We start from the raw sequence: 24,977 nt of genomic DNA on the forward strand, positions 1-24,977 counted from the left end.
TATTTTTCTATTTATCAACATTTTCCTATTATCAATATAACAGTTATGAAAACATAACTGTTTTCAGTTTTATTTTTCTATTTTCAAATGGAACATACCTATGTTTAGGATTTGTGGTTGTGTGTTCAGGGAACACTTCGGTGTTGGGTACTGAAACTGGGTAGGCTGACTGTAGATAAGTACCTTAACTCAATATGATCTCTTCAGACCATGAGCATTTTTTCATGTTTTTAAAATTTTATTTAAAAAATAGCATCCCATAGTGGACATAGTTGATAATAATGCATGTTTCCAGAAAAACGAAAGCAAAGTTATTGAAAAAAATAGAAAAAAGAAATTAAAAAGTTTAAAAAAAGAAAGAAAAAATAAAAGTATAGTAGCAAGCACTTTTGTGAAAATTATTGTATCTCCAATGAAGTCATTAATACAATGGCAGAAGGTTTAGTAAGTTCTTGTTGTTAGCTGTTCGTTCCGTTAAATTGGGGTTTTCCTATAAGGATGATAGAATCAAACAAATGAAGTTGTCTAGAAATCCAAAGGACTATCACTTTTATTGCGACTTTTAGAGGCATATATTCAGGTGCAAGTCCTTCTGGAAGAAGGAAGATACAAAGGGGAGGGTGCCTGCACTAGCTTCAAAAGCCCTAGTGATAGCAACCTAAAAACTGGTATACCTGAAATTTGATCAGATTGGTGTCCCTAAAGGGAATTGTAGAGGGTCAGTGATGTGGCAAGGTCATGGGGAAATGGTGATGGTAGGTGATGGAGGCAGTAGGTGTGGCTTCGGCTGGTTGGTGGCTTGGCCCACCCTCTCCTCCCTAGATGGCCAGCTTTCTGCTGTGTGGCCAGTGTACACATGTTCTTTCACAGCTTGGTTTATATTTTGTTCAAGAACCGAGTGAGTCTGTGGAATTGATCTGATTTGAACATGGTGTTTGTGGGTGTCACTTTTATATATATATATATATATATATATATATATATATATATATATATATATTTATTTATTTATTGGTTTTTGCATCTAGATCAGAGACTTCTTAACTTATTTGGCCTACTGCTTGCTTTTCAGGAAAGAAACCACTCAGCACATGATCCCCCCAATTCTTCTTTAAAAAAGCAGAAAATGACCCCCAATTGCACCTAAAGCTTCTACAGCCCATCCCCACACCATTCTAGTACCCCCCATAGGAAACTCTGGCCTAGATCTTTTCTGATGTGAAGGTTTTTTGTTTGCATCATCTGCCCAAGTTCTGCCCTTGGACTATGTCTTGTTATTGGTTTGCATGAGTTCTGTTGACAAGAGAACTTAGTCCAGTTGGAGACATTGTGATTAATTAATGTTTTATTATGTTCAAAGCTCCCTTCTTGTTTTGCATTTTCTTTCATGATCAATTCACCTCTGCTTTTTCCATCTTTAGTAGGTGTCTGTTTGGTTTATGTCCTATAACCTTTCCTCTGTTTCAAGATTGAAGTCTGAAATCAAAGACTTGGTGGCTGTTTCTAGCCAGGACTAGCACCCCAACAAGTCTCCATATGCAGATTGGTAATAAGTCAAGCAGTCGCCAATTTCCTGATCCTGCTTAGCTTGCATTACTGCTTAGGAAGATTCTTTTAAGCAGTTTTGCTTCAGGCATACACTGGCAGCTTTTCAATGACCAATGAAAGTTTGCTGCTTTTCTGAATCAAGTGAAAGAACCCAGACCAAATAGCTTCTTCTAGATGCCCCATGGGAGCTAGAAGAGAATGGCTTCATTTCCAGCAGAGTTCTGTTTTCCAAATAGTATGTCACCCAGAGATTACAGTTAGGGTTACAATAGTACCCAGTTCTTTAAATAAAAGTACCCAGGCACTATGGAACCTTATTAAGAGGGGAGTGTTTGAAGTAACACAAAAGAGGTCTGATGAACCTAAGTGCCCATTAGGGTAGGGATCGGGCTGGGCACCATAGATCAGTAAACAGCCACCAACAAGCATGTGACCTAAGCAAGATTGGACAGTGGGGTGCCACCCTTCCTGCTTTGATGAACTTGTTCAAGGTATTTGACTTTCATGACTCAGTTTCCAGATCCATGATAAATATACAGACTCCTTTGGTTTCAAGCTTTTTTTTTCCAGACATGCTCTCTTTTTCAAGTTTCATAATCAGTCTTCCTGATGAGGTGTGTAGGGTGGATAATAACAGTCATTATAACTGTACAGCAATATTAACAAGGATATGTACCTTTTTAATTGCATCCCGGTTCTCTGGGTCAAGTACTTGCCAAGCACTTTACATACATTATCTGTTAATCCTGACGTCAGGTCTGTGGAACAGGTATTATTATCTCAGTTTTACGGAGGAAACTGAGGCTAATAGAAGTTCAGGAGCTACAAGAGCAAAGTTACTTGGAGGAGCCCCAATTAAATCCCAGTCCTGCATTGGTTGGGTCCCATATCTGATTCTCTTCATTGTGCAGCCGTGTGCCTCATTGTATGCCGGAAAATACAGAGAGCACTCAGGGCATCTGCTTACAGCTACCCCGTTATCAGATCCATACAGCTCCTCCAACTGTAAAGGTGCAAATCATGTCCCAATCCTGTTACAGTGTCTGCAGTGACTCTATGTTCCTAACAAGTTCCCCAGAAGCTGCTGAGCTGCGGGATCTCTGGGTACTCTGAGCAGCCAGAGTTGAGAATTCATTTTTTTTTCTGACTTTAGTAAGGATTTTCCGCTCTCTAGGCCACTCACTGCGTTCTGGGGTCACACACACACACACACACACACACACACTCACCTCTGGAAGCATGTTTAATGACACCAGTGCATGATGGCACCAGTGTTAATTTGAATCAGGTCACATTCTCTGCTGTGAGGTTCACATTCTCTCTGCATGCAGCCGTAATGTGTTCCTGGGAAACACATGGGCTCAAGTAAATGATGGATGTTACAGGTTCCTGGAAACGGGAAGGCCCATCACCTGGCTGAGAATCAGTCTGATTCAAGGCCCAAGTGATGGATGTCCTTAGGTAAAACTTGGTTTCTTGGACCTCTCTCAGTCTGATCTTGGGGCTCCCAGGAATACCCTGGCAGCCATAAGTTCTATCCTCTAGGTGGCGCAGTGGCCTCAGGGACTTCTCCAGCTCTGACTTCTCATCTTTCGTTTTCCTTCCCCAGTAGAGTTTGGAACTTCTGGGACCACCAGTCTGCCCACCACCAGGCTCTGTGGAAGACAGACACAGTTTTCGATGGTGCAGCATGTGATATCTACTTGTCACGGGCTTGGCGCCAGGGGTGGGGAAGCAACCATGGTCACTGGGCTGGTAGATGGTATGTTGGCAGCTGAAAGGCCATCAGGACTTCTGTAGGCAGGGAAGTGGCATTTTGATGGATCTTTCTCCTCTACCTTCACGTTTCCCCTCTTCCCCCATCAAAACTGAGGCAGAGAAAGGAGTGGTTTCTCCATTGTTCATCTCTTTGTGGACTGTTTCCTCAAGGAGTACCTGGCCTTAGGGTAGCTAAGGGCTAACCACTCCCATAGTAGGTGTCCTCATATGGAATGAAGGAGAAAGAGCAAAGCTGTAGGAACATTTTTTTGTTTTGTTTTGTTTTATTTCATTTTGTTTTGGAGCCATACCCGGCAGAACTCAGGGATTACTCCTAGCTCTTCACTCAGAAATCACTCCTTGCAGGCTCAGGGAACCATATGGGATCTCGGGGATCGAACCCAGGCCTGTCCTGGGTCGGCCACATGTAAGGCAAAAGCCCTATTTCTGTGCTATCGCTCCAGCCCCTAAAAGAACAATGTTTTATTTTTCATTGCCCATAGACTTGGGATAGAAGAATAAGCTGTTTCCTGGATTGTCTGTAGCAGCTTTTCCAGGGTCATAGTGTCCTTGGGAATGGAAGAGAAATTTGAGATATTGAATACTGTGTCTGCCTTCTACCAGAGAATGGTTGAGGGAGGGTGGATGCTAAGGGGGCGTTTAGGGTCTCTTGCCCAGTGATAACTTATTCAGAACATTTAGGAGAGGGCTGAGGCTTTCAGGTGTTGGGGGCACAGAGGATCTGGCTCTGGAACACTGGTCTTCCCAGCTTCCCAGCCATATATGGCCTTTGGCAGGCCTGTGAGTGGGCCACAGAGCCTTCAGATAGGGCAAATAAGTAGACACACAATGACTGAGTCTCTATGTAGGCCTTAGTGCTGAGGCTATCACAAATAGGAGATGTGCATTTCGCTTGTGGGGTGGGTGCTATCTAGCCAGGAGACAGCATAAGTGCAGGAGCTGAGGGTCCTGTAGGGGAAGGCTTTGGCTCTCTGAAAACCCCTGAAATTTGAAAAATAGTTAGATACAGTGGAGCTTCCAGGAAGGAATGACTGAAAGGAGATGCAGAGTCTAGAAGGTCAAGTTCAAAAGCATTAGAACTGCTAGGGTAGCACTGACCCAGAAAAATTTAGGCCTCATCTAAAAGGTTTCAATATTTCTGCCAGGACTCTTGAGTCTTGTAAAACAGCCATGAAGGGACCACAGGCATGAATTTTTCTAGCTTCCACTTTATGTTTCCTTTGTGCTCTGGGACTGTAATCAGCATAGCTTGCCAGGCCCTAAGGCTGTTGGTGAGGAGCAGGTGGCTATTTCTCATTTTACAGGTGGGGAAGGTGAGTCTCCCACAGGCGCTTGTCTGGCCCCAGCTGACCCAGCCAGCAGTTGACCCTCCTGGCTCAACATCAGCATCATTCCACCTAAACACCCAGTGGGGAAAGCCCAAATGTGTGCCTTGTGCTGTGTGGGAGAAGGACCTGGCTACATGGGGATAGACACACTAGTGAAGGCAGAATCTGGGCATATCTGGTTGTGAGAGGCTGCTGAGGATCCAGTTTCTAAACTCCACTTATTTGCTCCCCTCTAGATATGGCCCTGAGCAGCACTGGTCTCACAGACCCATGACTTGGTCTCTCCCACACTCACACACCCTGATCTTTGCTTCCTGCAGCTTTTCACATATCAGTTCTTGTCCCAGTTTGATCACCAGCTCACTTCTCAGTTCACGACTGGTTTCCCATCTATAAGAGGTGATATGTGATGGTTCCCCACATTTTATAATCTTGAGAGTACTTGGGTCTTTGTGAACTTTTTTTGCAAGACTGAAAAGAACAGTCGGTTAAATAACTTCTAAATAACCTCTTTTTCAGAAGCTGATATTACAGACTGAGTTTTTAGGGTCTGGTTTTTCTACTTTCAGCTTTACTGAAATAGTCTCCAGATTGTAATATTTAATACATAATTCAATATACTTTAATTGAATGCATAAATTCTTTTAGAGTCCTCTTGGAAAAAGCTTTTACCCTTTAATTTGTGCTTTCATTTATGTTATCATTAAGTTCTTATTTTAAGCATTAAAATCAGTTTGTTGTAACACATTCTGGATTTAATCAAAGGCTTTGGTTGGGATGCAGGGGCAGGGATTAGGCCCTTGCTGTAATTTCATGCTCAGCTGTGAAATGTGGGCACTGTCTACCTCACCAGTTTACACTGAGCCCCAAATGGCTGCTGAGGAGGCACAGGTAAGGGGAAGCAGGAGACTTGGACATAGACCAAGGCATCTGAACTAAAATTGCTGATTATGCAGCCTCAGTTTTCTGACTTAAAGACCTTGAACCTGTTCTTTAATTCCCCAGGCCATCATCAAAAAGTAGCACAGCATAGCTGGTGACACTGGAGTTGAAGGGCAGAGTTTGGCCACATGCACTCTTAGTGTTTCATTGTATAAAATATGGGATTATGCTTAGTGATCAGCAGTGTCCCCTTGGCCTCTTGTCCCTCCCTCCCTTCCTTTTCCTTTCCTTCCTTCCTTCCTTCCTTTTCCATCACAAACAATACAGATGATGCCTTTCAGTTCATGAGTGAATGCTGCTTCCCCCAGCACGTGACTGCTGAGCCCCAGGCTCCAGCCTTCCTGGCTCCAGGACACCATGAACCAGGAACACTCAGCTTCACCCCTTGCCAGTCTTGTACTTACAGGCAATCTCGGGGTCCTCCTTTTATCTTCCCTTAAGAGGCACATGTCCCCCTTATGAAGGATTGGGCAGTGGACTCAGGTCCTCCCTGCTTCCCTCATACAATGTGTCTGTGTGTCCCTGGCCTGACAGTGATCTCTCTGTCTTCTCCTAGAAACCGGGGAAGACCGTGGCTGCCATCATCCAGGACATCCATTCCCAAAGGGAGAGGGACATGTTCCGGGAAGCAGACAGGTGAGGCTCTGGCTGGAGGTCTCAGCACCAACTCTAGGTGGTGGAACACTTTCTGGGGTATTTGAGTCATGCTGTGTCCTGCCCTGTTCATCACCTTTCTGGGTCCTGCCTTTCCATGTGCCCAGTGAAGAGTATCAGCCCAGCTCTTGGATTGCACTGCAGGGAAATACTCAGATTGTACTGCAGGGAAATGCGAGATACTGTAATGTTTCACTTCATTTTAGCTGCTCCCTTGTGAGAAAAGGGATATAGAGATGTGTGTGTGTGTGTGTGTGTGTGTGCGAGTGTGTGAGTGAATGTGCATGCATGGTCGAATAAGTACACACGAGAGCCAGGTCTTGATTTCTCATGAACCAAATGTAGACTAAGAAAATTACTTGACCCATCACTATCTCTGAACAGTGAACACACACAGTTTTTCCAAGTCATTTCTCCTGGGGAGGGTGTGAGTGTGCTATGCTGGGGCTGCAAGTTTTCCCCTATCACTGCCCTACAGAGTCCATGAGAAGAGTCAGGCAGGCAAAAGCAGATGGGAGTACTGTAGGTGCCCTCTGTGCTGTTAGGGCACTGCTGTCCACCCCGGATAGTGTTCTAATGTTCTTGGCCTTTTCCCCCAAAGATGATCAGATTTACTAGGCCTGGTCCTAGTAAATCCCGTTTTGTGGCCCCCTAGAATGTGAGATTTTTCAGTATTTGGGAACTAAAATAAAAATTGTTCATCTTTTTCAAATGTCGGGAATCTGAATCAGTTGATGTGCTTGATAATTAAGTAAATGTCTGAAAGAAGAGGGTGTGCGTATGTGGATATTCAAGTTTGGCATTTTGTTCATCTTAATTATGGTTATTGGGTTATTTTAAGGCATGTGTGAAACTACACCATGACCTCTGCTTCTCTCTGTCGGACTGGGAGTGGAAGGATGGGTGGAGGGCAGATCTTGCTTTGAGCCTTGGGCAGGTTAGGATTTTTGGGGGATCTGTATTTCTTCATTCAAACATGAGCTGGACACTGTGCTGAGGTTTCTTTCAGCCCTAAAATGCCTTCCAAGTTCATTAAGTCATTGTTTCTAGAACTGCCTAAGCCCCACCCTCTATCTTCCACCATAATCTGCTTCCTTCTCCCATGCTGAGGATCTGAACAAAGATTAAGGTGAGAAATTCGCAAGAAGTCTTTCCTGTCTTGTAATTAGTGCTAAGACTTTCCAGGCATGGATGGAGCTCCCAAGCCCCATCTGGATCTGAGTGATCCCTTGGAACTGGAGAAAGCCGGAGTGCACTCCTGATGGACCAGAGAGAAAACTAGCCCAGCATGGAAATTCTAAATAAATTTGTCCTTGATCTTTTTACAAAAAAAAAAAAAAAATTACAAAAAATATGGAGGCTGGGAGGTGCCTTCTGCTGAGTTCTGCTTGCTCTGGAACCCCAGGGTGAGGTGGTCTCATCCACCGGCTGCACAAGGACAACCTCATCCACCTTAGACACCCCAGGGGAGTCTTCTGGAGGCTGGAAGATAGGGCTGAGCCCAGTGGTCCAATTATTCACCCCTGTCCCTGGTCCGGCTGAATCAAAGGTTGAAAGTAGCCAGGACTGCAAAGGGAACACCCAGTGTTGGAAACCCAGTGGGGAAAATCCAGACGTGCTCCCTGTGCTGTGTTTGAGAAGGGCCTGGCCTTGTGTACTTGGAAACAGCCAGTGAAGGCAGAGTCTGAGCATATCTCGTTTGGGGGGGGGCTGTCAGGACAGGTTCTAACCTCCACTTTCTTGCTCCCTCCTAGATACGGCCCTGAGCGGCCTCGGTCTCGCAGTCCCATGAACCGGTCTCTCTCCCCACGCTCGCACACTCCCAGCTTCGCCTCCTGCAGCCCTCCGGGCCCTTCTCGGACCGACTGGGGCAACAGCAGGGACTCTTGGGAACTTTCTCCCTTTGCCAGGAGGGAGGAAGAGCGGGACCTGGTGCCCTGGAGGGAGAACGGGGAGGACAAGAGGGACAGGACAGACACTTGGGCCCACGATCGCAAGCACTACTCCCGGCCACTGGACAAAGCCGAGCTAGATGAGCGGCTGGAGGCCGGGAGGGGCCACCGAGAAAAGCACCCGAGGTCTGGGTCGCCTGCTGCTCTCCACTCAGCATCACTGGGCTACAAGGGCCGGGAAGATGGCTACTACAGGAAGGAGCCAAAGGGCAAATCGGAAAAGCATCTGAAGCAGCCACAGGATTTCCCGGGGAGGTCGAGGCGGAAGGATGAGGCCCGGCCCTGGGAAAGCAGACACCCCCACCCTGAGGACTCCTGCAAAGAAGATGGGCAGGAGGCGAAGGGCACTCGGGCCCCTGAGGGCGCCAGGTCTAAGCAGAATGAGAAAAGCAGAATTAAGAGGCCTGACAGAGACCAAGAAGGAGCTGATGAGAGAAAAGAAATCAGAGTGGCCAAGAATGAGGTAATGATGCTCTCGCCCTAAGGAAAACATGGTCACTCCACGAGTGAGTGAGACAGCACATAGCTCTCAGGCCTTTCTTCCGAGCCAGTGGGGCTCTAGGGCTTTATTACTGCCGTAAGGAAATGGGGAAGTGTGGGGAGGGCTGCGAGCTCATGCTATAACAGGAACCGAGGAAATACAGATCGGTGGGTGTGCTGGTGACCTGGCTTCACAGCCCACTGTGGCCCACTGCTTTTCCTGGACATTGGGGAAGGATACTCTGCAAAGGCCTTCTGGGAGCCATGGTCCAGGGTGGAATGCCCTGAAGTGTTGGCACTCATAGTTTCTGTCAGGGGAGATTAGATCTTTGTTTTGCTCCATCTTCTCTTCTGCCAAAAGCATCTCCCCATTCTGGGGCTCCTGGCTGAGCCGGTCTAGAAGCATCAGCCACCACCCAGTAAATTAGCTTGAGGGTGTTTCTCTAGAAGGTTTGTAGTCTTTGCCTCATATCCTCATAAAGACCCTGTGCAGCTCTTTTCATCCACATGTTGGGCAGTTCAGCACTGCTGCAGGACTTTGCCATCACAGAGGCACTGGGTAGACTCAGGGTTCAGCTCTATCGTCTAGCTCTGCTTATGCCTGCTTGTCAGAGCCATCTGTTTAAGTAAAAGAGATGGGGATCATAGGGGGATCATAGAGATAGGGGATTTGCTTAAAGAACCTGGCTTCTAAAGTCCTACATGCCAGTCAGCAAGTCTGCCACAGTCAGCAACAGTGAGTAAACACGAATAAAGAGCCGGATTCTCCCTTCCATAAACATAGAACCTTGCACCATGGGTTTTTTTTTTCTCCCATGAGAGTGGTGATGAGTGTGGTGGGGACCACTTTGTTGCTGGTATTCTTGGGGTGGGGTGCATAGGACAGAATCAGTGTTGTAGCTGAGGCCAGAGAGCAGACGGAGGCAGGTTTAGACTAGGAACCTGAGAACTTGGTCACCTGCTGAGTGGAGCCGTAGCTAAGGTGCTTTCAGGACATCTATTAACTCAGGGAGAGGAAAGATGCCTCACTGGAGCTGGACAGGGGATTGGGAAGTAATACAAGGACAAAAGTGAGAATGAGAGACTGGTCAGGGTTGGCCTCCTGGGTGGATAGGGCCACCCCAGCACCAGCAGCATACACAGTGGATGGAGACACACAACGTGGCTGCATCATTAGGATGATCAGGTTAGGGTGGGGAGCAGAGCTCAGAAAGACCCCATTACCCAGAAATACTTTTGAGTGTATCTGTGCTTAGAAGCACCCATGGTACTAAAAATGGGTCAGGGCCTCAACAAAAGGCACAGACTGGCCTGCTCGACCCTCATACATGTCCCCACACACATGCTCTGGAGCCTTTTGTCCCTCAGGCAAAGGGAAGAAGCTTCCCCTTCACCCCTCCACCCCATTCCATGGCAGCGTCATTTCTCCCACTGTTTTCACTCCGATCCTCCCCCAATTTCACAGGGACTACATCCTTTCCTATTGCCAGTGATTATGATTCAGCCCATAATAGAGATCCTGCCTACAGAAAGAAATTTCCAGAAAGTCCCATAGATTTACCACTCAATTTTGTTACTCTCATTGGCTCTGCCTCTTAGGTTAGTAGGGACTTATTCTTTGACATTTTCGAGTCTATCCTGATCCTGCCTTGGCTCCTAAATGTAGCCTCCAGAAGGGCAGGAACTTCTGTCTGTGACCCCAGTCTCAGTCCCCAGAGGCTGAGTTGGCAATCAGGAAATACCTGTTGGAGACGTGAATGACTGAACTCAGACACTGGAGGCAAAAATTCTGATTTGGGGAAAGTGAGACCGCACCTGATTCTGCTCCTCTTTAGTTTTCTTGTTTGTTAAACAGGTGTGACCACAGGGCTGTGGGGAGACATTGATGAGGAACCCTCAGAGCCTGAGAGGAAACTGTCCCTACCGGAGAGGCCACCTTGTCTACTACATGTGATGGGAGGGCCCTATCCATCCAAGAGGCCAACCCTGACCACAGAAGGGAGGAAATAAATTAAGGGGCAGCCCTCCACCTTAGTGGAGTCCAGGGTCACAAACCCAGATGCCTAAGAGAGGGAGCCCAGGCACATGGCATGGACCTGTGGGTCTGAGGGAAGTCACAGTGAGGTGGTGGGGCAATGACAGACTAAGAATGAAGTGCTTGTCTGATGGGGTAACCACTCACTGGCCAGCTTTATTATCTGGCCATTGTTCAGAAACAATTGGGAACCCTATTTCCCATTTCTTTGTACATGCTCAAAGACCATATGTCTATAGAAAATAGCCTGTTTTGAGAAACTCCTTTTGTTTATTGTGCAGCTAGTTTCTGTGGGGTGCAGTGTGGTGCTCATGCACACCTGGCTAGAAATTGCTCCACGGATTGTGGCCCACAGTATCTCCAGGCTCACACTCAGAACAAACAGCAACTCTAGGGGCTTGAGCTCATCAGTTCCAGCAGGTGCTCCATTTTTCTGGGCTCCAGTTTTTGGAGTTTGGAAGAATCATCGTTGACTGCCCTGGGCAGGAAGAAATTAGGGAGTGGGAGACCAGTTAGGAGGTAGTTTGGCAGAGTTCGTTGGCAACTGTTTCGACTTAATATTTGGGCCAGTGGCAGACGTGTTGTTTGGCTTTGTTTGCTCCCCTTTAGCTTCATTCACCTGGTCACTACCGAGGCAGAGAAACCACTGAAGGGCACACAGGCTCTTTCTTTGCTGGCAGAGAGAAGGGCAAGGGTGCCTTTGGTAAAAAGATTAGAGTAGGCTGAGGTTTAGGAAGATTGTGGCTAGTCTGTGTTTTGCCAGCTTAAGCCGGAGGAGTGTGGCTGCAGGAATTGCTTGAGAAGCATAAGGATTATTTATCTTGATGAGAGAGGGTGATGGGTAAAAATCTGGGAAAGTACTGCTGATTTGGTAGAAGCTGTGGGTTCTGGTGGCTAAAGAAAGGCATTTGGAGCAGCTTTTAACTTGGGTGAGCTCAAAAGACTTGAGAGAAGCTTTCAATGTCGTCTTCTGCTCCAAATATTGAACGGAGCAGTGACTTTTAGATTTGAACTTTCTCTGTCTGGTATGAACTGGTTAAACCAGTCCACCCTGAGCTCCTCTCCAGCTGGCTCCTAGTCAGTTCAGAAGGGGTGTGTTTGGATGTAAGAAATCAGAGCCAATGTCATTTACTTTGAACCAACCTCGGCCCCCAAAGAGAAAAAGCATCTTGTCCTGAGGACTGCTGGAAATAGTGACTTGCTGGTTAGCATTTACATCATGGGAGAATATTTTGCTCAAAGCTTTTGACATGGTTTTGGCCAGTTTTTTCTACAAAGCATCAGATAGTTAAATGTTTCAGCCTAAGCTAGTCAAAAGGCACAATCAAGAATCTAATCTGGGTGTTTATTTAATCATTAAAAAAAAAAGTGACTATTAGGGCCAGCAAGATAGTAAAGGAGTTGAGGCATTTGCCTTGCATGTATGTGGCTGATCCTGGTTTGATATCAGGATCGCATATGGTCTTCTGAACACAGCCAGAAATGATCCCTGAGCACAGAGCCAGGCATAAACTCTGAGCACCACCTGGTATGGCAATAAATAAATAAATAAATAAATAAATAAATAAATAAAATAAGAAAACAAAACAAAACAAAATACAGCATCCAAAATTATAACTTAAAAATGTGAAAAGCATTTGTTCACAGGCTGTACAAAAGCAGGCAGTGAATCAGATCTGGCTTGTAGATTATAGGTTGCTGATTACTATTTATTTTATTTAAAAAATGTTTTTTTTTGGTTTGGAGGGAAGTTGGGACTCTGAGTTTAGGGGCCACTCCTGGTGGTGTGTGGGAATGGAACCAGAGTTGGCTGCATATGTAAGGAAAGTGCTTTATCCCTATATTACTATTTCTCTGATTCATAATACATTTTAAATGTTTTCTTATAGGAGCTGCCCCAAGGTGGTCTGATGGTTCAGTGCATAGCCCAAGGCTATGACACCGGGGATAAAACCCAGGGGGTCATGCCTCCCTTTGCCTATGTGACCTGGAAATACTTATTTCATCTCTTTGAGCCTCAGATTCCTAGCTATACAGTGGAGATGCTAAGTACACCTGCCTCTAAGGAGTTTAGTGCAGTTCAAGGAAGGGATGCAGGAGACTTGCCTACAGAGATTTATCTGTGCCAACAGTACACAGTTCTCTTGGTGCTTTTTTTTTTTTCTATTCTTATACATGGTTGATTGGCTGGTTCTGTTCTTCCTTTGGTAAGGCTGGAAAAGAGGAGGAGGAAGGCAAGGAGGAAGAGTCCACATCATTGGCCAGGCAGGAGAGAGAAGCAGAGACCTCTGACACAGAAAACATGAGGGCAAAAAAGGTAAAGTTGGTTCCAGAAGCCACTGATTCAGGCTGGCCCATGGGGACCAAGTCTCATGCATTCCCATCCCAGGGGGAAGAAGGGCTTCGCTCACAGCCTTCAGGCAGTCCCGATGGAGATTGTAACCTTCCAGTGACTTGGCTATGTTCATCAGAGAAAACATGTGCCCTAGAAAAGACTCAGGCTTCAGAGCCGAGCTCCCAAAATAGACAGATCCCCAGGGAGGAGTCAGAGTGGGGATGGACACTGTTAGGGGGGTACAGGGGGTGAGGGCCAGCTTCAAGCACTTGAGCTGGGCACTGACCTCAGCTGGCTCAGGCTCTGGGATTAACAAGACCTCAACTGTGCTTTTACGAGGATTATTTTACTTGATTAAAATGAAAACATACACACACACACACACACACACACACACACCAGTTCTCCCTGTGTCTGGCTATTATAGCAAAAAAGAAATGTCCTTGAAAATATAGCTGGCTTTATGCCTTTCTTATTCAGAGAGGCAGAGAGATGGGAATGACCGGCAAGGACACTGATGGTTCACACTGGTTCTGGGCCCATGGTTGATGGGGACACAAAGAGAAAGTGTGTGGATTGGGGTGGGTAGTGGTAAAGTATGAGCCATGGCTATGGGTATAGTGTCTAATAATTGAGCACCTCTTGTGTGCCAGGGCTGGCAATTATTTGTACAGCTTTAAAGCTAGTGGATGAAGCAGAGAGGGCTTATTCCAAGCTGTGCAGTTTTGAGCTTCAGCCTGAGAATGAGTCAGGGTGGTTTAACCCCCACCCCCAATTACCCAGTAATTATTTGTAGGTAGCAGTAAGAATGCTCCTTTCTGGTTAGAGGGTTTTTGTGGTGAAGATTGGTTCCCCACTGGTTAACCAGCAAGACTCCACCATCCTTAAACCTTCACTGTGCAATTTTATTCAGGATGAAGACTGGGAGAGCGGAAGTGAAGCAGAGGGAGAGAGCTGGTACCCCACGAATATGGAGGAACTGGTCACAGTGGACGAGGTGGGGGAAGAAGAAGATTTTATCATGGAACCAGACATCCCAGAGCTGGACGAGATTGTGCCCATTGACCAGAGGGACAAACTCTGCCCAGAAATGTGTCCCTGTGTGACGGCCTTAGATCTGGGCTTAGCCAAGGATTCCACCCAAGAGGGACTCAAGACTTTAGGGAACGGGGCTGCGGAAGTGATCAGAGAGCTGCCTACTGCTCCCACGCGCCATCCCGGGGACATGGACGTGGAAATGCCTGGCCTAAATCTGGACGCTGAGCGGAAGCCAGCTGAATGCGAGACAGGCCTCTTGCTGGAGGGTTCAGATTGCTACGAGAAGCGGGCAAAGGGAGAGGAGAGCTCAGATGCTTGTCCGGCCCCTACAGTCCAGCAAATGTCTTCCCCTAAGTCCTCCCCTAAGCCCGCCGAGGAGACAGCCCGGCAGCCTAGCCCACTTCTCGATGACCACAAGGCCAGGGGGAGCCCCGAAGAGGGGGCTTGTGAAGGCAGCCCCTTGGAGGAGAAAGCCAGCCCTCCCACCGAAACTGACCTCCAAAGCCAGGCTTGCTGCAGAGTGTTGATCCCGGGTAACTACCTCCCCTTTTCTCAGGTGTGGGTGGGCTGAGGAGACCTTTGCTCCCCTGGAGAAGTATGGGTGAGGCCAGCTAGAAGGAATAGAAGAATGGCAAGAAGTGCATGAGAGAGAGAGAGAGAGAGAGAGAGAGAGAGAGAGAGAGAGAGAGAAGAGAGAGAGAGAGAAGAGAGAGAGAGAGAGAGAGAGAGAGAGAGAGAGAGAGAGAGAGAGAGAGAGAGATTGAACCCAGAGATTGGCTGATGGCAAAAGTTAGCAAAGGTTTGGAGTTAGCAGCCAGTAGAGATGTTTTGTTGTTTTGTTTTGTTTTTAATCTACAGGCAGCCTCTCAAGAGGACCACAAAGGCTGCTGGTATTTTGGGGGCTTGAGGGGAACAGAACTCAGAACTAGTCAATGGGAAGAATGAGGGGGCGTGGCCTGTTCCCCTTCTTACTACTTCAGACCTGTTTTTTTCCAGGGCCTGACAGTGAAACCCAACTTGTCCTGGGATCTCTCCTGCCTCATTGGAGGCGATGTTGGTCTGTGCCCAGCACTATGACATCATGAAAGAGAATTTAAAATAGATTAAGCCCTGTCTTCTTTGCCAAATGGAAACTACGCTCCATGAAGGGCTCTGGCGTGAGGGAGCAAGGGGGCCCCCCTCAGTGTTCTCCCCGGGAAAAATGACAGAGATGCCATCCATGAAAGCCTACAGCAAAATAGGAAATAGGAGTTGGAAGGAAGAGAATGAGAGCCAAGGACAGAAAATTAAGAGGGGAGGTTTTAAAAGTAACATTTTGGGTGCTGGAGAGACGCTACAGAGCTTAAGGCACTTTTCTTGCATGTGACCAACAGCATGCAAAGTGCTGAACTGATCTCCAGCACCACATATGATTCCCTGAGCACTGCCAGGAGTAACCCCTAATCACCACCAGGTATAGAGGGTTCTCCCACTCACCTATCCCCACCACACACACACATTCAAAAGACAAGAAAAGAGAACATGCCCAGCCAGTGCTCAATGGCAGATTGAGCTGGTAGCTGAACTGGAAACTCATGCTTTGGTCTGTGCTATGCTGACCTGGGCAGTTTCCACCTGCACGGACCTGTGTCTCCATGGAAATGACATGCATTGCCTTTATGTTGCTAGAGGACTGCTGAGTCCCAAAAAGGCATGACTGAAGCAGGGGCAATTTTTCCCCCCTTGCTCAAATCTCACTCCTGCTCTGCAGTATAGGCCTTAACATGTACAGGATTCATGGTTTATTAGTTTCCCCAGTGTTTGGAGTTTGGATTTAATAACACCACTCAACAAGCTTGGGGAGCGAGTGGCATTGCCCTTTTCTTGCCTGCTGGAGGCTCCTGGGCCTGCCAGCACAATTTCTGCTCTTCCATAATGGTGCCCACAGAGATGGAGTGATAGTGCGTGGCTCGCGTGTTGTCTTGTCCCAACCCAACGCAAAGATTTTGCCATGTTTTATGATGTGTGTGGCATCCTTTTCATGGTGGAGAAAAGCACTTAATTATAGCACTTTGGTTCTAATTAGTACTTGTCACCCCAGCTGTATATTATTAAGCAGTCCTGGGTGCTGTTCCCCATCACACAGGGCAGGGAAAGGATTAGAGGGAGGCTTTGAGGCTTGGGGTGTTTCATTCACTGTTGATTTTGGCTCCTGTTTTGCAGAAGGCTCCAGGTTCGGGGAAATGAAATCTCTGGACGTGAGGTCCCCAGAATACACTGAAGTGGAGCTGAAACAGCCCCTTTCTTTGCCTTCGTGGGAGCCCGAGGATGTATTCAGCGAACTTAGCATTCCTCTGGGTAGGTGAACCCCACAAACACAAACTTTCAGCTGCAGGAAGTACTTGTTTCACAGTGACATCTGCAAACTTGAGAGGAGAGAGAAAGATATATATATATATATAGATAGATAGATAGATAGATATATATAGATAGATAGATATATATATACTAGAGAGAGAGAGATGCTTTTTATTTATTTTGGTCTTTGGGAGGCTTTTTTGATTTGTTTTGGGGCAACACCTTGATGTACTCAGGGATCATTAATGGAGGGCTTGAGGGACCAAATGGGGAACCAAGGATTGAGCCTAGGTCAGTTGCATCCAAGGCAAACACAGACCAATAGTTGAGAGGACATTTTGCTTTTATTTGGAGGGGGGTCATTTTTGTTGTCTATTGCAGAGCTTTCATTTGCAATTGTTCTTTTTAGTCTCTTACAATTCCAGGGGCCACAGGACACTGCTGCTCCTTCACAGTGCTGCCCTGAATGGGATTCAGGGCTACAAGGAACCCACTTTCCCCACAGGGAAGCTATATTCCCAACCACACACAGCTCCACTGGTGAAGGGAAAGCAAAGCCCAATGGCAGCCTCAATAGGCCTGAGCCCATGTGGCCTCTCTCTTTCTTCCTTTTCTTGCCTGTCCCTTTCTAGGGAAGGCTGCATTTTCTCACACAGGGATCATCTTCTCTCACCAACAATAGTGGTACATAGGCTGCATATGGCTGGACCCTGGTTGAAGATGCATTGAACAAGGAAAGGTCTGGCTCCTTCCCTTCCTTTTTCCTTTCTGGGTGCCTGTATAGGAGAGAGGGAAGGGAAAAGAGAAAGGAAAATGAAGGGGAAAAGAGAAAGGGAGGGAGGAAGAAATAAAAGAAAGAATAAAAAAGAGAAAAAAGAATGAGTTTAAAAAGCTAGTACAACAAGCAGAGCACTTGCCTTGCATGTGGCAACTCAGTTTTGATCTCTGATGTTTGGTCTCCTGAGCACTACCAGGCATGATCCCTGTAGAACCAATAAATCCTAAGGAAGGAAAGCAGGTGGAAGAAAGAAACAATGGGTAGAAGGGAGGAAAGGGCAGTGGGGGAGAGGAAGGTTAATCACAGCATGAGTCTAGGACACATTTTTAATGAGAAGCGTTTAGATTTGCAGTGTGGAAAGTGTAAGTATTTTAAATTTGGGGAGTCAGAAAGAGGTGTCTAAGAGATGGAATGACCCCTCCATATGGTCCCATTTGGCTCCTGAGCACTGCTGGGCAGCCCAGAAAGGAATGTGAGAGTTTAGGACGCTCCAGCCACATGGTCTCTGGCTGTTTTTATGACTGAGTGTCTAGAAAGCAGTGGCCCAGGCAGTGACACTCAGAGCTTGTCAGGGAGGCCAAAGGGGCAGCTCAGACACAGAGCACTGTTGCTGAGTCTGGCCTCAAGGAGAGGCTTCAGAACTGAGGCTCACCCTGCCAGCAGGTCACTTTCTTGTCTTCTCTTTTAAAACATTTTTACCTGTTTCTTTCTTCTTTCTTTCTTTCTTTCTTTCTTTCTTTCTTTCTTTCTTTCTTTCTTTCTTTCTTTCTTTCTTTCTTTCTTTCTTTCTTTCTTTCTTTCTTCTTCTTCTTTCTCTTTCTTTCTTTCTTTCTTTCTTCTTCTCTTCTCTTCTTTCTTTCTTTCTTCTTCTTCTTTTTTCTTCTCTTCCTTCCTTTCTTTCTTTCTTTCTTTCTTTCTTTCTTTCTTTTTTTTTCTTTCTTCTTTCTTTCTTTCTTTCTTTCTTTCTTCTTTTCTTTCTTTCTTTCTTTCTTCTTTCTTTCTTTCTTTCTTTCTTTCTTCTTCTTCCTTCCTTCCTTCCTTCCTTCCTTCCTTCCTTCCCTTCCTTCCTCCTTCCTTCTCTCTCTCTCCCTCCCTCCCTCCCTATCCTTCCTTCCTCCCTCCCTATCCTTCCTTCCTTCCTTCCTTCCTTCCTTCCTTCCTTCCTTCCTTCCTTCCTTCCTTCCTTCCTACCTGCGTCCTTCCTTCCTTCCTTCCTTCCTTTTTCTTTCTCAATCCAAGTATCCCTCTTTCGTAAAATTAGATCTGGACAGAACCCCTGCCCTTTTTTAAGGAACAAATGATATATTCAGCATCTAGCATGCCCCAGGAAAACAGAAAGAGATACTGACCTTCAAATGAATTCAGAAGACAGCACACAGGCCCTGGGTTAGGTTCGCCCTGGAAATGGTTGGCCAGCACTCGTACCTCTCCAGAGAGAAGGGCCTGCACTCTTCAGTGGCTAGGCTAGGGCTCCTTTGTTCAGTCAGCAACTGGGCAGCAGGGCCTTAAAGGAGGGGCTTGGGGCAGAACTCAAGCCTGTCATCTAATTGACCCATGCAGTAAAAACTCTAAGAAAATATTCTGCAACCTTCTAATTTCCTTCTTTTTTATTATTATTTCTCATTACAAAACAATGTGCAAAATCATAATGGCCAATTTGTAAATGAACTATGGAGAGTATTTATTAAAAGCCTCTTTCCTCTGTCTCTCAGGAGCCAACTCTGGAGGAACCACAAACATAGGATCATTCTGATCCCACAAACATAGGATCATAATATACATACCAGTTCCTGCAGTTTTCTTTTCTTCTAATTTTTTAAACTAATCAGTGGGTCTTAGAGATTTCTTCATGCCAGGTCTGGAGAGTCTTCTTTTTTTTTTTTTTTTTTTTGGTTTTTGGGCCACACCCTGTGACGCTCAGGGGTTACTCCTGGCTATGCGCTCAGAAGTTGCTCCTGGCTTCTTGGGGGACCATATGGGACGCCGGGGGATCGAACCGCGGTCCGTCCTAGGCTAGCGCAGGCAAGGCAGGCACCTTACCTCCAGCTCCACCGCCCGGCCCCCGAGAGTCTTCTTTTTAAGCACTGCAAAGATTCCAACTTCCAGACATTCCATAACTTATTGAACTAGTCTTAACCTGGTGAACATTTATGTTCTTTTTAATTCCCCCCTTATTAATGCTTTAATAGGTGTTTAATTTTACTTCGTAGGCACCATTTCTAGTCTTTTTGCATCTTTTAGAACAGTTAACTCTCTTTGGACACTTAGGAGGTAGGAATGATTCACCTGGTTTCCTTCCCCAGTTGCATTGCTTTTAGCCAAGCTCTGCTACCCTCAGACTTACAGTTCCCTTTGTGTGTGTGTGAGACACTGTTTCTGATAGACAGTGTCCTTGTGGGGTCTGGGGTCATAGTCACTTATACCTCAAATTTTCAGTATTGCTGCTATACTACATTCCATGGGAATGATGCCAGTTTTTTTCCCTGCCAGAGTAAGCGCTCTCTTGGCCAAAAAAGGGTTTTAATTCGTTTTCAGTCATTACCAATCTGTTCTTTGGTTTACAGTCATACCAGTCTGTTAGGATATGCAGAGAGCAGTATCTGGTTTTCAACACTATTCCATATTGCTGCATGACTGATATTAATGACATGCACATATTTAAATGTCCTCTTTGATCAGTCTTAACCGTAGTCATAGTTAGAGCCTAACCACAGGTTCAGCACCCCTAGACTTCCTGGGTCTTCTTTGTGCTCCTTCTCAATCTCTTGCCACTGATCTACTTTAGCCACTAGTGAAATATTAGTTTATCTCCTAAAGTTTTGTATGAGAGTCTCATACGATATGGATTTTCCTTATCTGATTTTTTTTTGGGGGGATTGAGCCAAATTGTGCAGGAGTTACACAAAGACTTTCTGGCTCTGTGCTCAGGGGGTCACTCCTGACAGTGTTTGAGGGACCATATGTGGAACCAGGGATCACACTGTGGTTGACTCTTGCAAGGCAAGCACCTTAACCAATGTTCTCTCTCTGCAGCCTATTCAATTGGTTGTTTTCTTTTTTTTTTTTTTTACTGCTGAGAAATGCTCATTGTAGCTCTAGCTCCACCACATTTTGTTATTTATTTACCTGCTGGCCGGCACTTGGGTTGTTTTCAGTGTTGTTTCTGTATTAAATAAATCATTCAGATGCCTTTGAGATCTGTTATTTCACTGATGACGGTGGGAGGATGACATGGACAGGTGAAGACACAGGAGTCCAGAGGTTTACTCAAGAAGGCGCAGCAAGTTTGGGTCAGCATTCAGGATTTCTGATCTGAGACCGTTCTGACTCTTGCCCCTCCAGTTTGATTAGCCAGTGCAGAAATGAGCATGGTTTTTGTTAATGGGCCTTCCAAGTGGTGCTCAGGATATTGAAGGGCTACGCCCAGTGATTCTTGGTCAACTTTGCCAGATGGTTCAACGCTCAGACACCGTAATTCTTAGACCTAGAAGTTCTGGAAACCACCAGAGCTATACCTGGCAATGTTAGGGTCAGGGGTCATGCAGTTCAAAGGGCCGAATCTGCATCCCTGCACATGCAAGACCTTTGTCCCTGGTCTCTGGACCCCAGAACCATTTCTGTGGCCTGGAAGAGGCCATATTTGTGCAGTGATGAAGAGCTCAGACTCTGGGATCAAAACCAGCTGGCTGGGCCACAGAGAGCGGCTTCTCTAACCTCTCTACTTGGCTTTCTTCACTTGTAAATACAAGGACTATTATAGAAACTACTATGTCAGGCTATTTTGAGTATTAAGGGAATGGATGCTGGCAATGTTCATGCCTTCGAGCAGGAGGTACTGCCTAAGACCCCCATTCTGTTACTCTTCCTTTTGAAGTAGTTGGTGGGAGTTACTGTGTTTTCTCACTTTGGGTGTATAACCCTATGCTCTTCAGGAGCGGTCAGTACTGTAGGGGTAGTGACTGGTGGGATACATCTTTAAGGATGTGTGACTCTAGAGAGCAAAATGAATGAAGAGTGCAAGGAGGGGACAGATCCGATTGCTCAGGGACTCAATGAGGGAGCTTGCAAGAGGACAGTGATGCCCAGGTCCTCCAGGATCACTCCGGTGACCCCCAGCCAACATGGCCTACCAAGGCTTTTTCTTCCTCCCCAGAACCCACTGCAAACTCAAGACTTGTGCTCCTGCTCTCCCCCCTCACCCCACCTAGGCTTTGCTGGGATGACAGAGTTGTAATTACTCATGCCAGGAGCTATTATTAGAAGGCAAATGCTGCTTTAATGATAGTGCTTAATAGAGGCTGAAAATGGGAGGACCACTCAAGTAGCTCCAGAACTTGTTTGGGCTGTGGCAGCGTTTTTTTTGTTTGCTATGCTTTTTTGATGCTGTTCACATAGCCTCACATTCCAGAGGCATCCATAGCAGGGTGGGCAGGGCATGTCTCAGGAACTTGGGGTAGCTCCCAGCCATGCTGCAGAGCATTTGTCCTGACCCTCTTTTTTCTTAATGCAGCCCAAGAAAATGGGTGAGAACAGGGACCAAAGCCCCCTCCAGAATGATTCTGTAGGGGGCCCTGGTGAAGGCCAGAGTATGGATATCGCTGCCCTAGATGTGGGCCATTGGCCTCTCTGGAGAAACCTTTTACCGACATCTGGAAACTGTTTTGATCATCTTTCTGGGACATGGCCAGAAGGACCAGGGAGGCCTCTGCTGGAGTCTGCAGCCAAAATCCCAGCTGTTTCTGGTGCCACCCACTGCTCTGACCTGCAGTGCTCTGTGTGGCCTCCAGGGGTCACGTCTCTTTCTCCTGCAGGGTGTCGACTTCCTGCAGAGGAGCACTGAGGGGGTTTCTCAAAGCGGGACTCTTGAATGGGGACATTATTTAATGTTCCTTCACTGGGAGCCAGACCCTGAGTGTGAGATCCAAAGACCAAATGGGCCCCCACAAACAAAGCTGAGCCATTTCTGCAAAAATTGAAAGTCAGGGCAAGGCCTTCCGACTCCCAGGGGCAGCTGGTATCACTGCCAACTGCCAGGTGACAGTTAGGGAATTGGTCATCCAGCCCCAAACCACAGCAGCACCATCAGCCAAGGCAGGCCCCTGCCGCTCCCTCCTCGCAGGCCTCCGCCTCCATGCTGATTGATAAGTGACTTTTTGGAAAATAAACCCAAAAGTTATATGCAGAGTTTCCAGTGCCTTTAGATCTGTGTCCTGAGGCAGGAGGACAGTGTGGAAGCAGCTCTAGAGATGGGTTCAGACCCACTAAGATCTGGTCCAGCCTCCCCCATTTCCTTCCCTCACCCTCCTTTCTCCCCTTTTTTCCAGCTCAGTCTCCCTCCTTCCTCTTTCCTTCCTCTATCCCTCTCCTTTCACAGTCCCTTCTCCCTCCCTTTGCCCTCTTCCTCCTCACCCCCTGTCTCCTTTTTTCCTCCTTCCCCAGTTCCTCCCCATCTCCTTTCACCAACTCCTTCTCCCCCTCCCTCCGCCCCCAGCACAGCAGATGGAAGCACAGGCCCAGCCAAACGTGGCAGCACTTGCTGAATCTGCCCAGTGCAGAGCTGGATGTGGGCCTGCTGTGGGGTGGTCACCTATGCTCCTGGGCTGGCATCACTGTCAGGTGTACGAAGAAAGGGCAGTGACTACCCCTCAGGTGAGGAAACGGGCCCTGGAACCTGTCAGCTGACCCTTCCAAGGTGATACAGGTTCTCAATGTCTGGCTTGCCCTTTACAGACCCCAAAAGCACTCTCCACTATGCTGACATCTCTGTCAAGGGGGTGAATCCTTAACACCCCCACAACCCCTGGGGGGAGGAGAGGGCAGCCACTCTTAGAAAAAGAATCAACTGGACTGTAGCAGAGCTACTTCTTAGACTGCCAGGATAGTTTCCTTAGAATTACCAGGCCTTCCTGAGTCCTGGGACTTGGGCTAATAACTTGAAGGTGAAACGTTTCATCCACAACTCCCATCCAAGGGTGGAGGGTGTTTTTGATTCACTACTAGATGAAGAAAATGGAGGAGAAAAAATGTACCCACCCCACAGGGTATAAATGTAATAATCTCCACCCTCCAGATGCTCTACAGACAGTCTGTAGGGTAAAAAAATAAAAATAATCTGGATCAAAATATTGCTGGGTGATATTTTCTTGCTTTTGTTTGTTTAAAAAATGTCCTTCCGTGAATTCCAAAACAAAGTGTGGGCTTTATCCCAGAGTTCTCTGGCCACAGCAGCTGCAGAGATGAGTGCAGTGTGGAGAAAAGAAATTTAGAGAGTAGGATGAGCAAACCCCCCAGCTCTCTCTCTCTCTCTCTCTCTCTCTCTCTCTCTCTCTCTCTCTCTCTCTCTCTCTCTCTCTCTCTCTCTCCCTCCCTCCCTCCCTCCCTCCCTCCCTCCCTCCCTCCCTCCCTCCCTCCAGACACTAGGCGTTCTGGGAGAAGGATTCCCAGAGCTTGTGATTTCTAGGCACCCCACTTCAGGAGCACCTCCCCCCATCACTGCCAACTGTGGAGGTTATCAGTGGTCAGTTTTGCAGATGAGGAAACTGAGGATGGGAGAAGCCAGGTAGTAGTAACCAGCCAAAGTCAGCAGCAAAAGGAGCTGGACTTCATTAGTCCTGTTTCCTCCCCAGGCCTTCTTTCTACTTTCCTAACGAACTTCTATCCATCTCCCATGTTCCCCAGGGGTCGAGTTCGTGGTACCCAGGACTGGCTTTTACTGCAAGCTGTGTGGGCTGTTCTATACAAGTGAGGAGATGGCGAAGATGAGCCACTGCCGGAGCGCCATCCACTACAGGAACTTACAGGTAATCAATCCCAGCTTCCCTCAGGGCACTGGGGTGCCTCCACCCCTATATCTCAGAATTTCTACCTTTGTCCATCCCTTGGAGACTTTCTGCTCTGCACTGAGGCCTGATCCCACCAGGCTGCTCCCCAGAGCTGAACCCCATGTGCTACTCAGTATCTAGCTATCTGCTGTCCCCTACTAGATGCAGTCATGTGACTTAGAGTGCCCCTGGCCTGATTAAGACTTACAGACAACCCCCCCACCCCCAAGTGCATGGGTGTTTCTGATGCAGAACTTTCTCATTATCTCACATCTCTTGTACCTTGGGCTTCTCGCTTTGCTCGAATACAAACCATGATTATATTCTGGTTAGAAGCTCATCACATAACAGCTCCTTATCACATTCCAGACATTGCTCTAGCCAGGGACACATTGCTCTAGCTAGAGACACAACGACCAGAAACAGGAAAAAAAAAACCAACCAGACCAAGAAAGAAAATCCCCATCCCCATGAAGCTTCTGTTAGACTGTAAGTGACAACTCATAAAAAAGACAAGTTTTATAGTATATTGAAAGAGATATATAAATCCCATAGGGGTGCCACAACTTGCAAGATACTCAAGACTTGTTTGGATGCTAACTAGTAAAAAAGAAAGTTATAAATGGAGTTGAGACTCTAGCAGCTATAAAATGCAGGTCAGTTTCAGAAATGTTGACATGTGGAGGAAAAAAAGCATGTCCCAATGTTCTTTAACAGACACCTAACATAGGCACCGTAGGACATTCATAACTGAACTCTGGGTCTAGACTGGTGTGAGCAACTTAAACCCAAAAAGCCTGGTATGTCTTTACCCAGGAGCAACTCTCTCAAACTCACCTCCCATCCCCCCTTATTTGTACTGCCAAGACTGCTAGTTTTGGTTGGGGAAATCCCCAGGGAGTTCCGGTCATAGCAGGCCTCAGAGCAGCATGCACATTACTGTCACTTTT

The 24,977-nt window shown here is 46.8% G+C and overlaps 1 protein-coding gene across 1 annotated transcript in view; it reads left to right on the forward strand.

Moving 5' to 3' along the window:
• RBM20 (RNA binding motif protein 20) overlaps positions 1-24,977 on the forward strand; it is a 56,905-nt gene that overhangs the window by 29,057 nt on the left and 2,871 nt on the right. The window contains exons 7-12 of the mRNA XM_049790430.1: positions 6,154-6,233; positions 8,006-8,666; positions 12,931-13,035; positions 13,967-14,624; positions 16,294-16,428; positions 23,885-24,006. Coding sequence (XP_049646387.1) covers positions 6,154-6,233; positions 8,006-8,666; positions 12,931-13,035; positions 13,967-14,624; positions 16,294-16,428; positions 23,885-24,006 — 1,761 coding nt within the window. The remainder of the gene's footprint in view (positions 1-6,153; positions 6,234-8,005; positions 8,667-12,930; positions 13,036-13,966; positions 14,625-16,293; positions 16,429-23,884; positions 24,007-24,977) is intronic.

This window comes from Suncus etruscus, chromosome 17 (assembly GCF_024139225.1).
Source record: "Suncus etruscus isolate mSunEtr1 chromosome 17, mSunEtr1.pri.cur, whole genome shotgun sequence".
Taxonomy (NCBI): Eukaryota; Metazoa; Chordata; class Mammalia; order Eulipotyphla; family Soricidae; genus Suncus; species Suncus etruscus.